Source organism: Pituophis catenifer, unplaced genomic scaffold (assembly GCF_029215685.1).
Source record: "Pituophis catenifer annectens isolate HBS135680 unplaced genomic scaffold, rPitCat1.0.hap2 SCAF_2, whole genome shotgun sequence".
NCBI lineage: Eukaryota > Metazoa > Chordata > Lepidosauria > Squamata > Colubridae > Pituophis > Pituophis catenifer.
The window spans coordinates 243,536,073-243,547,444 of record NW_027256882.1 but is presented as its reverse complement, the minus strand read 5'-3'; the positions used below and the strand labels follow the sequence as shown (position 1 = coordinate 243,547,444).

Sequence of the window (11,372 nt, the reverse complement as noted above, 5' to 3'; positions counted from 1 at the left end):
AACATCATTCTGTCCAGCCATCACATAACTGCCCAGCACAAGAGCGGACTTGAAATTTGGCTTGTAGTGATCCAAACTGACAGGACAAAGAAATCTCTTGCCAGTCCCAGTCTTTTTCTCAAAGAGTCAATGTTAGTAAACTTATTTCAATTTTTTCTACTATTGTGGGCCAATCTTCAAATTAAAGCAGCCTAGGTTGCTTTATTGTTGCTGCAGAAGGATTCTATGCCGGCTATTTTGCACAGCTACAACTTTCTTATGTTTTGATGGAAGTTACATCACATATTTCTAGTGTATAAAATACATATTATTTTTGACCCATGGCCTGATAAACATTGCTTACTTATATTCAAGATAAGCTAAAACTACTAGCACACCTATACAGGTTAACTCTTAGGTACCATGATAAGGCTTGATTATAGCAAATGCAATGTAAAGCAAATATAAATGTTGGAGGTGTGACTAAAATATTGGCTTAATTGATTACTTAATATCTTGCAAGTGATATTCTCAATCTCATATTAAAAGTATATATACAGTATAAAACTAGACAGAGAATTCAATATGAAAATTGATTTACTCACTAGTTTGACAGCTATGAATGAAGTTAATTGTGAAGAATAACTGTGACTATAGTTGAAGAGTTGAAAGATGCATTAAGCAGTGGTTATGGTAATTTAAAATGGTTCTGATTTCTTACAATGGTAAGAAATGGTAGTCAAAAAAGATTCTGATTACTTACACCTAGAGTGCCAGAAAAGAAAAGAAATAGTGAGAACAAATGATCTTGTAAATTGTCTGGAATCACAGTTGTATTTACCAACCACAAATTATTGTTTCTTCTCAGCATTAGCTGATGGTTTATGAATGTGTGGATAAGTACCAATGCCTTGTGCTCTTCTCATTACAGTATTTCCAGCCTTAAACCTTTCACTTAAAATTAGTCAATAATCTACAAAAATAAGTCATGTTTATAAGCTGCAAAAATCGGGGCAAGGCTTGGACTCACTAACTGAATAAAAATGATTTGAATTATCATCTTATATTGGGCCACTGTCTTCTAAATAAATGTTAACTAAAAGTGAATAAAACACTACTGGTATTCTTCATAAACCAGTATTCTGCAGGATGCTTGAGCCCCAACTTTAGAGTCTTAATAAAATATCTGTCACAAGTTATCATTTTTATGTTACATGTTTATCTGATAGTCCTTGAAGTCTGTATGTCATAAACATAGTTCTTGAAGGCTGCATGTTATAAAGAAGCATTTCAAGAACAAAACTCTGCAATAAACTACTATATCTTGTTGCTTAGCTGTAAAAAAGATGAAGCTCCAGTTCATATTTTTGGAAAACAAGGCTGAGTGTTGTTCCAACATTCAGCTGAAAAAATAATACATAGGATGTCCTTGTTTAGTGACCACAATTTAAAACCAATAACTTGGATATTAAGCAAAGCAGTTTGTAAGTGTAACTGTGACTGTACTTACAATCTTACTTTAGCACTTCTTTGCTTTACAGACTGCAAAGGTCATAAATATGAGGATTAATCATAAAATTACTTTTTCGTCACTGTTGTAACTGGAAACAGTTCCTAAATGAGGCAGTCACTAAATGATGCCTATCCGTATGAAATCAAAGTTCATACTAATTCACATGCAGTTTTGGTGCCAAGGGAGAGAAATCAAAAGAGGAGGCATATGTGAAAGATCTTGAAAGTATGAGACTAGTAGCTAGAACATGGATTGACTACAATGAAATCATGGTTCAAATTCTTATACCCCTTTCTTTCTCCTGGACAATGTAATACACTAGAACCATGATGGCGAACCTATGGCACGCATGCCACAGGTGGCACGCAGAGCCCTCTCTGAGGGCACTCGAGCCGTTACCCCAGCTCAGCTCCACCGTGCAAGCGCGTGCACCTCCCTCCAGCCAGCTGGTTTTTGGGTCTCTGTCGTGCATGTGCAGGGGTGGGGTGAATGCGGAAGATGTATGTGCATGCATGGGGCGCACACAGGGAAGTCTGTGCATGTGTGGGGGTGGGGCGCACAGGGGGGGTCGTGTGTGCATTGCATTGTGGGTATGCGTTCACACACATTCGTGTGCGCACTTTAGGTGTAGTGCCAAAAATGTTAGCCATCACTGCACTAGAAACTACTCTATTTTGAGTAAAAGAAACATTTCCCCCCTGCCTCTTGTTTCAGTTTTGGACTGATATCAAATTAATTGATTGTGATGTGTAAGAATTATCCTCTTACTTACTTAGCATTGTATAGTTACGGTTACGGTGGTCATGTTTAAAGGATTTGTGGCCCAATTCATTCATTGGAGGCCACAAGCCTTTAGAAACGTGTGTTAGAATATTTAATTATATAAGGAAACTTAAATGACAGTTTAGGTGCGATTCATCTAAATAAGAACAGACAAAAGTGAAACCTTACAAAAAATCTTATTGTCTCCACTAGTGTGAATGTGCCAATGCTTCTTACAGCTATCGTAGCTCAAACCCTTAACCTTTTCCTACTGTTCTTTCCATTAACATATCCTTAGTGCTTGGCCTTGAATCTAAGTGATTACTATATTACGATTTTCTGTATTTGTCAACTCTGGCCTGAGAACCACCACATGTCTACTTAACTTTAACACTTGGAAAGGACAGCAGGATATAACATAATGAGAACAGTATGTTTAAAAAGATGAAGTAAGTCTAGTCTACTGAGTCTAAGGAAAGCCAATTGATGTAGTAGTCAAAATATTGCATTGGAATCAGGGAGCCTTAAATTCAGTAGAGGTTGACAGATTTTGGAGTAATCATTATGTCTGAGTTTATATTCTTTTCAAAAACATAAATGAAGAATGTGTGTGTTTTAATTTTATTCAGAATACAGTTTGCCTTGATATCAGAAATTTGAGAAAGTGCAGTTATTATTGAATGTAATTGGGGCTTGCAGAATCAATTCTAATTACTAGTTTAGTTTATTCAAATTATTACTGTTCACTTTATGACTTTTTCCTTATTTTTCTTTTAGTTTTACCAACACATACACACACACACACACACACACACACAAACCAACCAATATGTCTCCTCCCTCTGACAGGTTAATGTAGTTTTAGTGTATTTACAGATCATGTTTTAAAAGAAGTTCTTTCAGGAAGGTAAACAGGAAGGAAATAGTTTCACCACTGTTTTGAATAACTGATTGTTCAGATTCCTTGTGCAGTAGGAGTGCCATTCTTTTCTTTATACTACACTTGTTTCAACTAGAATATACATACTGTACCCCCAGAGCAGATTAAAACCCCTACATCTTGCATGTGAGTTACACAGAGTCTGCCAGACATTAAAATCTGCAAATAAACGATGATATACAGGTTGTCCTTGACTTACAACAGTTTATTTAGTGACTGTTTGATGTTACAATGGCACTGAAACAAGTGACTTATGACTGTTTTTCACACTTACCATCATTGCAGCATCCCCTTGATCACGTGATCAAAATTCAGACGCCTGGCAACTGATTCATATTTATGACCGTTGCAATGTCAGGTGTGTGTGTGTCATTTGATCACCTTTTGCAACCTTGTGACAAGCAGAATCAATATTACAATTATGTAATATGTAATAGAATTATATATTACATAAATATGTAATTCTATTAACAGTGCCAGCCTTGCTACTAGACTGGAAACTAATTGTAACTGATGTTTTCTGATGTATTCATTTTATTAATAGTCCATGTCTCCCTTCACTTAGCAGAATTAGTGTGTTTCAGAGTAACAAGAACATTTATAGCTACCATCTTGTGATTTATTGTCAGCAGCAATAACTGTAATGTTTGTAAAATCTTGCAAATAAACAGCCAAGTGGTAAAAATGAAATTCTATATAAACTAGATATCCAGATATAGTAAGTTCTTTTTCAATGGGCCATAAATATTCACCTTAATAACAAATTCCAGTTGACTTGTTACCATTAGGCCCAGATTATATAAGACTACTAATTTTTTAGAACATCTTATGTCATATAACAGGACAAGCTGTGTATCCTACAATTAAATAAATGCATTCAGAATTGCATTATTTGTTCATCTGTTGTATATGTTCAGAAAAAGTATTTGAGAAGTAAATTTATATAACATCTGCTGTAGCAGCTACGTATTTAAAAATATAATACATCTTTAGCCCATTGGACTTTTGACAAGTAGGTACAAAAATAACTTGAAGAAAGGTTCTACATGGTCAAAGAGCTATGTCCTCTTTCAACATGTTCTATTTACCTTTCTTGTTATCTTTTATTTTGTCTGCACCCATGAACTGTTTTAAGTTGTATGTGCTCTTAGCATCATAATTTCCCAATAGCATCATTTGGTACCGGTAATACCATTGTGGGTTCTTCCAAAACTGTTGATAGTTTATTGTGGACACTGTTTGGCTTTGGTAATACCCATAAAATGGTCTTTGGAAAAAATAATAATAATGATCAGTTTCTATAATAGAACTTCCTTCTTTAGTTCTTCTTCCCCAGTTAGTTTTACTCCATACTCTGTCACAATTTTCTTTCACAATCTCCTTTGGTTTTCAAGTGGAGAAATAAAGGTAAGACTTCAACAGAGTTGCCAGAAGAAAAGAATCAAACAGCAAGTCTTGATTTGTCTGTATTCTCCTTCCTGTTCTCACTTCTTTTCCTGAATGAAGATTTATTTCTATAAAGTTCTGCCTATGCATTCCCATTTTTTCCCATATGTATTCTGAAGCAATATCAGTATTAAAGTTTGAGAAACAGTAAGTCATATGCAAAGTCTGAAGCTCCCACTCAGTGTATCTGCTTGCAGCTGGATAAAACATTTAGCTTAATCTTCTTAACAGTTGCTTGCTGAATTGCTTGTGGTAAATTATTGACTGTGGAAGCAGTTAGGTGAAATAAGAATGAATTAATTCAGGGGTGTCAAATTCGCGGCCCAGATGCATCACATGCTGGCTCCGCCCCCCCGCCCCCCGATTTAGCAAAGGGGGAAAAGTCCCGCTACGTCACATGACGCTGCTGTGACGACGCGAGTTTGACAACCCTGAATTAGTTCTTCACAGTACCAAAAAGTTGCAAATAATTACAAGTGTTCCAATTCTTATAAAACTATGAACATTTTTGGGATAAATGTTTGATTTTTTTGGTGTGGGGGAGACTGACTTACAAGCAGCAGGCATAATCCAGATGAATTATCTTGAGAGGTTGAAACTGTTCAGATAAGTGACATGTCAAATACTTATTCTTATAATACAAACCTAAATTCACACTTCTTGCTTTGAATCATCAGCTTTTCTCTATGAAGTAATTGGACAGCTGCTGCCAGTCCTGAAAAGATCAGACATTTCAGGCTGTTCCAGTAAAAAAGGAAAATCATTATTTCAAAGACAAACTTGATAGCTGCAGTATGCATTTCTTGGAATACTTCATCGTGTTGAAAGAGGGAGTATAGATATATCCATAGTTTGAGGAGGAGAAGTATAGAGTAGCAAAAAGGGGGAAACCTAAAAAAATACAGCTATTGACAATGCAGTGGCTCTCTGTGTGGAGTTAGGCAATTGTGGGTTGTGGATTGCATCTTTTAGAGCTCTGAGATCAGGCCAGTAAAATTGTGTAACAAAACCACTAAACTTTTTGTAAAACTTTTTTTTTTAAACTGCTTATGGCATTTAAACTTTTTAAAATTATCTGTTGATTACTGCAATTCCAACAAGCCTTTAAATGGCTTATAAATAATATAAAAGTAAAATGAAAATGTAACTACATCTCAGAATTAAAAGCAATAAATCCTACTGTGCATTAACATAAGCAGGACAATAATCATTGCCTGCTGCAAGGACCTGCTGCATATTCAAACCCCTGAGGCTTTCCAGCAAAATTAAAGTATTAAACTTGATGCGCTGAATCTTTGGCTTTCGGTAATTACTATCAGTTTAATTTAATGCCTGATTCTGGTTTGCAGAGCTGTTGATATACCAATAAGTGTTTGCCACCAGACCTCTAAATATTTGCTATACATTGTATAATATGATATATTAGTTTGCACCTCTACCTAATGTGCCATTCATAAATAAAAAATTACAGTGAAATAAATCCATTAAAACAAAAATGGAGGATTAAAAACAAATGTGAAAACAGAAATATTTTATTAATTCAAGAAAACTTATAAAAAATAATTAGTTAAATCTGATGTGTCAGTACCAAGCTGTTATTTTTTTTCAACTGTTGCTTTATATCTGCAGTACTTTATTCAGTAGAGGTACTTCCTTTGGCTGTTTTCTTCAAGGAAGTGAAAATGTTATATCAACATGCTGCAGAGATTTAGAAAGACCAGCTAAAATATAATATTGAGCTTCAGTGAAATGCTCAGGCATATAGTGTAAAGGAGAGTAATATGTAACTGTTGCCACCCAAAGTGGATTTCCTAGTTGGTTCCTCAATTAGAGTACCAATCATTTGAAGGTAATTTTATAAGAATTGTATTATAGTGGGGAAAAAATTTCAAAATTGTGAAAAGTACAGAAGTATTTTAAGTAAGTTATGTATGTATACATAGAGTATGTGAAGAAAAAGCAATAATTTAAAATGCGAGAATTGCCTTTTGAAAAATGTCAGATATTTTAGAATAACTAATTTTAATCATATGGATGAAACATTTGAATTAAATGGGAACATAAATGCCTGTTAATCATTTGATTAATCATAAAACTGATATTCTTTATAGGAACTAGCTATCTTTGAAAACCTGTGATTTAGGGCAGCAATCCCAAATATTTTTGAAATCAGGGATCGGTTTTGTGGGACAATTTTTCTATAGACTGGGAGGGGGGAGCGCAGAATCTAGATTGCACATATGCAGAGTTTTGCTCACCTGCCACTTACCTCCATCTGTAGACACTAGTCCCTAACAGGCCTCGGATCACTACCAGTCCATGGCCCAGTGGTTGGGGATCCCCAATTTAGGACACGTGAATATATTTCTATCTTATGTATATTTACAATAGATTGTAACACTTCCACTGGTATATAAACTTGGGGAAATCATTGAGCATTAAAATAAATTGTTTAGTCTGTGCATAGTTTTGTGATGAGTAGTATTAGGACTTTATAGACATATTCCAAGTTCCAGGATTTGATCTTTAGGAGTCTTTCAGAGGGAGCCTTAGATGATAGTGTTAAGTCTTAATGCATCTCAATAAATATTTGTTTTATAAAACAGATATATAGAACTTGGTTAATTTATATTCCTGTGATAATCTTTGTTTACATATGTATTAAATAAAGCAATACTCACAGTCCTATAGCTCCTTGTAATCAATATATTTTAGCTGTTATATGGGGGGGGAATCAAACTGTTTAAATATACGTATATTATAAAAATACTTTAAAATAGTTACTTTGCTTTTATTCCTTGTAGCATTCTTAAAATGCTACAATTGTAACTCACATGGAAATGACTGAAATTTCTGATTTGTATTTGTTTGCTTTCTTCTAGTGGCAACAGATGTCTTTAATTCCAAAAGTTTGGCCATTCAGGCCCAAAAGAAAATTCTATGCAAAATGGCTTCCAAATCAATAGCAACTGCTCTGATAGATGATACCAGCAGTGATGTGTTGGATGAACTCTACCGAGTGACAAAGGAATACATACAAAACAAGAAGGAAGCTGAGAAGATAATTAAAAATCTCATTAAGACTGTTATCAAATTAGCAGTCCTCCACCGGAATAACCAGTTTAATCAGGAAGAGACTGTACTTATGGAGAAGTTCAAAAAGAAGGTTCACCAATTGGCTAAAACTGTGGTGAGCTTCTATCAAGTGGACTATACCTTTGACAGGAATTTTTTATCGAAACTGTTGAATGATTGTAGAGATCTACTTCATCAAATAATTCACCGTCATCTGACTGCAAAATCTCATGGACGTGTCAACCATGTGTTTGATCATTTCTCGGACTGTGAATTTTTGGCTGTCTTATACAATCCATTTGGATCTTACAAGACTCACCTCCAGAGGCTTTGCGATGGTGTCAACAAAATGCTAGATGAAGGCAATATTTAGTAGTATCATTATCAATTGCTCATATAATCAAAGGCTAAGTATTGTTGGTAGTCTTAGGGAGCCAATGAAAGAATGAAGAAAGGTTTCATAGTATTGGTGGCAAAGAAGAATTTAATATCAATTGAAAATTCTTCAGCAGATTTATTTATTTATTTGGAATTACCTTTTTGCTGTTTCAATTTTTTTGATAATACTATGCTTTAAAATATGGATTTATAAAGCCATAAAATAAGACTACTCAGAATAAATAGGACTTAATGAAATAGGCAGGGATAATGAAATGTCATATTCTAAAAGTATAAGAATTTTAATAATTCACAATTTACAGATTCTATCTATGCATACTTGCAGAGAGCTGTGCTACCTATGTTGAATGAAGTTAAGATTGAACAGATTTAACAAAACCTTTTTTTAAATTCATTTAAATGTTTAAGTTACATTGCCATAATTATACTATTGAAAAATTTAAGTGATTCTTTGAGGTCTAGATCTTCATCTTTTTTTAAATGTTCAGGGCTTCCACTAGAAAATAATTTAAGTGGTGTGAATTGCTATTTCCATCACTGTTCTATCCCACATTATAATAGAGTTGCTGCTTTAAGTTGCTGTCCTCTAGCTATTCTTGTAGTAAGCTTCCCAGAAGGGATTGCATTTCACATAATGTGCTTCTGAAAAGCCCTGAACTTAATCTATACTTCCAGGGCAATAACACTGGGCTTTTTTTACGTGAACCTTTCTTTAATCAGCTTTATGGTTTGATTTCTTTATCTGTTCTGGAATAATTTTGTATTATTTATCAATGTGTATGTATTTGACAATCACTGAAAATTTACAGACATCCTCTACATCCTAAACATGCTTAATAGCACCATGTCATATATAGTTAAAAATATAATAGTTTCCAGTTATATTTTGTAGAAAAATGTCATTTCAGATGCAATTGTTCAAGAAAGATGAAACTGGAATATGTGTGTCTTCTACATGTACAGATAATCCTTAATTTACAACCTCAATTGGGACCACAATTTCCATTCTAAAGCAAGGCAGTTGAGTGAGTCATACCCAATTTTGTGAACTTCTTTGCCACAGTTGTTAAGCAAATCTAGCTTCGTGATTTGCCTTTTGGTGCTGGCTGGAAATGTCACAAATGACAATCACATGACCCCAGGCCACTGCAACTATTGTAAATACATGCTGGTTGCCGAGGGCCCGAATTTAGATCACTTGACCATGGGGATGCTGTGATGGTTGATGTGTGAAAACCAGTTTTAAGTTATTTTTTTCAGTGCTACTGTAATTCCCAATGGTTGTTAAACAAATAATTGTAAATTGAGGATTACCTGTATGTACATTTTTAGGACAAGGTTAGAGAATGTAGTGATTCTTAGAGAAAGATGTGGGTAGTAATTTGGATGTAGAAACTACAAGTCTGTGAACCAAATTTGTAATATTTGTGTATTTTTGTTTTATTCAGAAATCAATGTATATGTCATGTAGGTTGAATATATAGCAAATATTGAAAAATATATTGCAGCAGCTTGAATAAATTTGTTTAATCTTTGTACTGTTGAAAAAATGCTGAACATGTAATGCTTTACACTTCAAGCAAGTGGTTGATTTTTTTTACTTTTTCTTTGTCATATGTTTTTTATATTTTCTGAGTAAACTGAAGAACATTTGCACTCTCTTAAGTTTTATGCATGATTTTCTCTATCATTGCAAACATTGGCAACTTAATAACATCCAGATCAATTTTTAACTTGGCTTTACAATTTTCTGTTTATTACTGTAAATTATTCCTCTTTTGCTATGACATTTTCCCCTCCTCCTCCTTTTTTTCTGCAAGTTATGTGCTTTTAGCATTGTTAGATAACAATCTGTTACATTAACAGATGGATATAGTTCCAAGCAAAGAAATCTCCAAGTAAAGATAATCTAGAAATTCAGATGTTACTGAAGTAAGTGTAGCTGCTTTAACTTTTGGGAGTATATATTATTTTAAGGCCCATATTTAATAAATAACTTTTTAGATGGGCCAAGAACTGAAATGGATAGAGCAGCATTATGCATGTCTGGGATAGGTAATTCTCTTTTTTTAATCCCTTTCAAAGCAAGTTCTACATTTCCCTTTTTAATAAAAAAGAACTGGGTTAGGTTTGGGGGTTTTTTTTTGCCTCAAAATGGCAGGAATCTATCTGTCAGGACTCTGGTCAGTTTTTTGTAGGTTTGTGCATTTTATCTCACAAACATATTTGGATATTTAAGCAAAATATAACTGGTAATAATATAACAATGTATATACTACTAAAAGGTTAGTGTCTGTAACCTTTAATGGGATGAGATGGGATCATGTCAATCACGTTACCTCAGATGGGCTTAAAAAATGCCAGGACTTAATATACATCATCACTCTTCTACTGTTCTCTTTGTTTATATGAATTTGATATCATTTCCCTCTAATTCACTTTTTCTTCTCAGCAATTTTAAGAGGGGTGGATGTCCCCAGAATTCCCCAGCCAACTCCCAATTCTGGCAGCTGCAGTCCACCCGTTTTAAAATTGCTGAGGTTGAGAAACATTGCTCTAATTCTTCATTTCATTTCCTTCCCCATCAACGTAGCATGGTTATGGTACAGTTATTTATCAGGAGAACATTTCAGTGCAATATTATACACTATATAAAGGCTTCTACCACAATTAGATGCATGCAAACTGTTTTGAGTTAAAATATTTTGTGCACAATTGTACGTTTGAAAGTTGTACGTTTCATGCACCATTCACAATAATGCCTTTGCTAATCTTCAAAATAGCACAAGACATTTTTATTTTACTTACACTTTAACTACAGTAATTACTACATTTTATAGCCATAAATTTAAAACCAGGATCTCTATGCTGCTCTTTATTACCAGATGCTATTGCCCTGAATAAACTAATTGAGTGTATTCAAATTCAGTTGATCTTAGTGTGATTATCCTGTATTAAAAACATTCATTCTAGCATGATTTCTTCACTTTTCCCTCATTAAAGGTATGGCATTTCCACAGAAAATCTAAATAAGGACCTTGTATTGACCCAGCAGCACACTCTCTTATTGAACACTTTTTTCAGTGTATTTTTTCAGTACAGATTAGGCAAAACCTGGCTCAATAACAATAACTGTGAGAGGGACTTTGGAGTCCTAATGGATGATCACTTAAACATGAGCCAGCAGTGTGCAGCAGCAGCCAAAAAAACTAATACAATCCTTGGTTGTATTAGTATTAGTACCGCTTTATAAAGCCT

The 11,372-nt window shown here is 34.2% G+C and overlaps 1 protein-coding gene across 1 annotated transcript; it reads left to right on the top strand.

Moving 5' to 3' along the window:
- Positions 1-7,572: 7,572 nt before the first annotated feature.
- Positions 7,573-8,140, top strand: TNFAIP8 (TNF alpha induced protein 8). Its single transcript, XM_070935714.1, has one exon. The coding sequence runs from the start codon at positions 7,588-7,590 to the stop codon at positions 8,086-8,088; it is 501 nt and encodes a 166-aa protein (XP_070791815.1). The 5' UTR covers positions 7,573-7,587; the 3' UTR covers positions 8,089-8,140.
- The last annotated feature ends 3,232 nt before the right edge of the window (positions 8,141-11,372 follow it).

Coding starts and splice junctions, on each gene's coding strand:
- TNFAIP8 (XM_070935714.1), top strand. CDS start 7,588: ATGGCTTCCAAATCAATAGCAACTGCTCTGATAGATGATACCAGCAGT.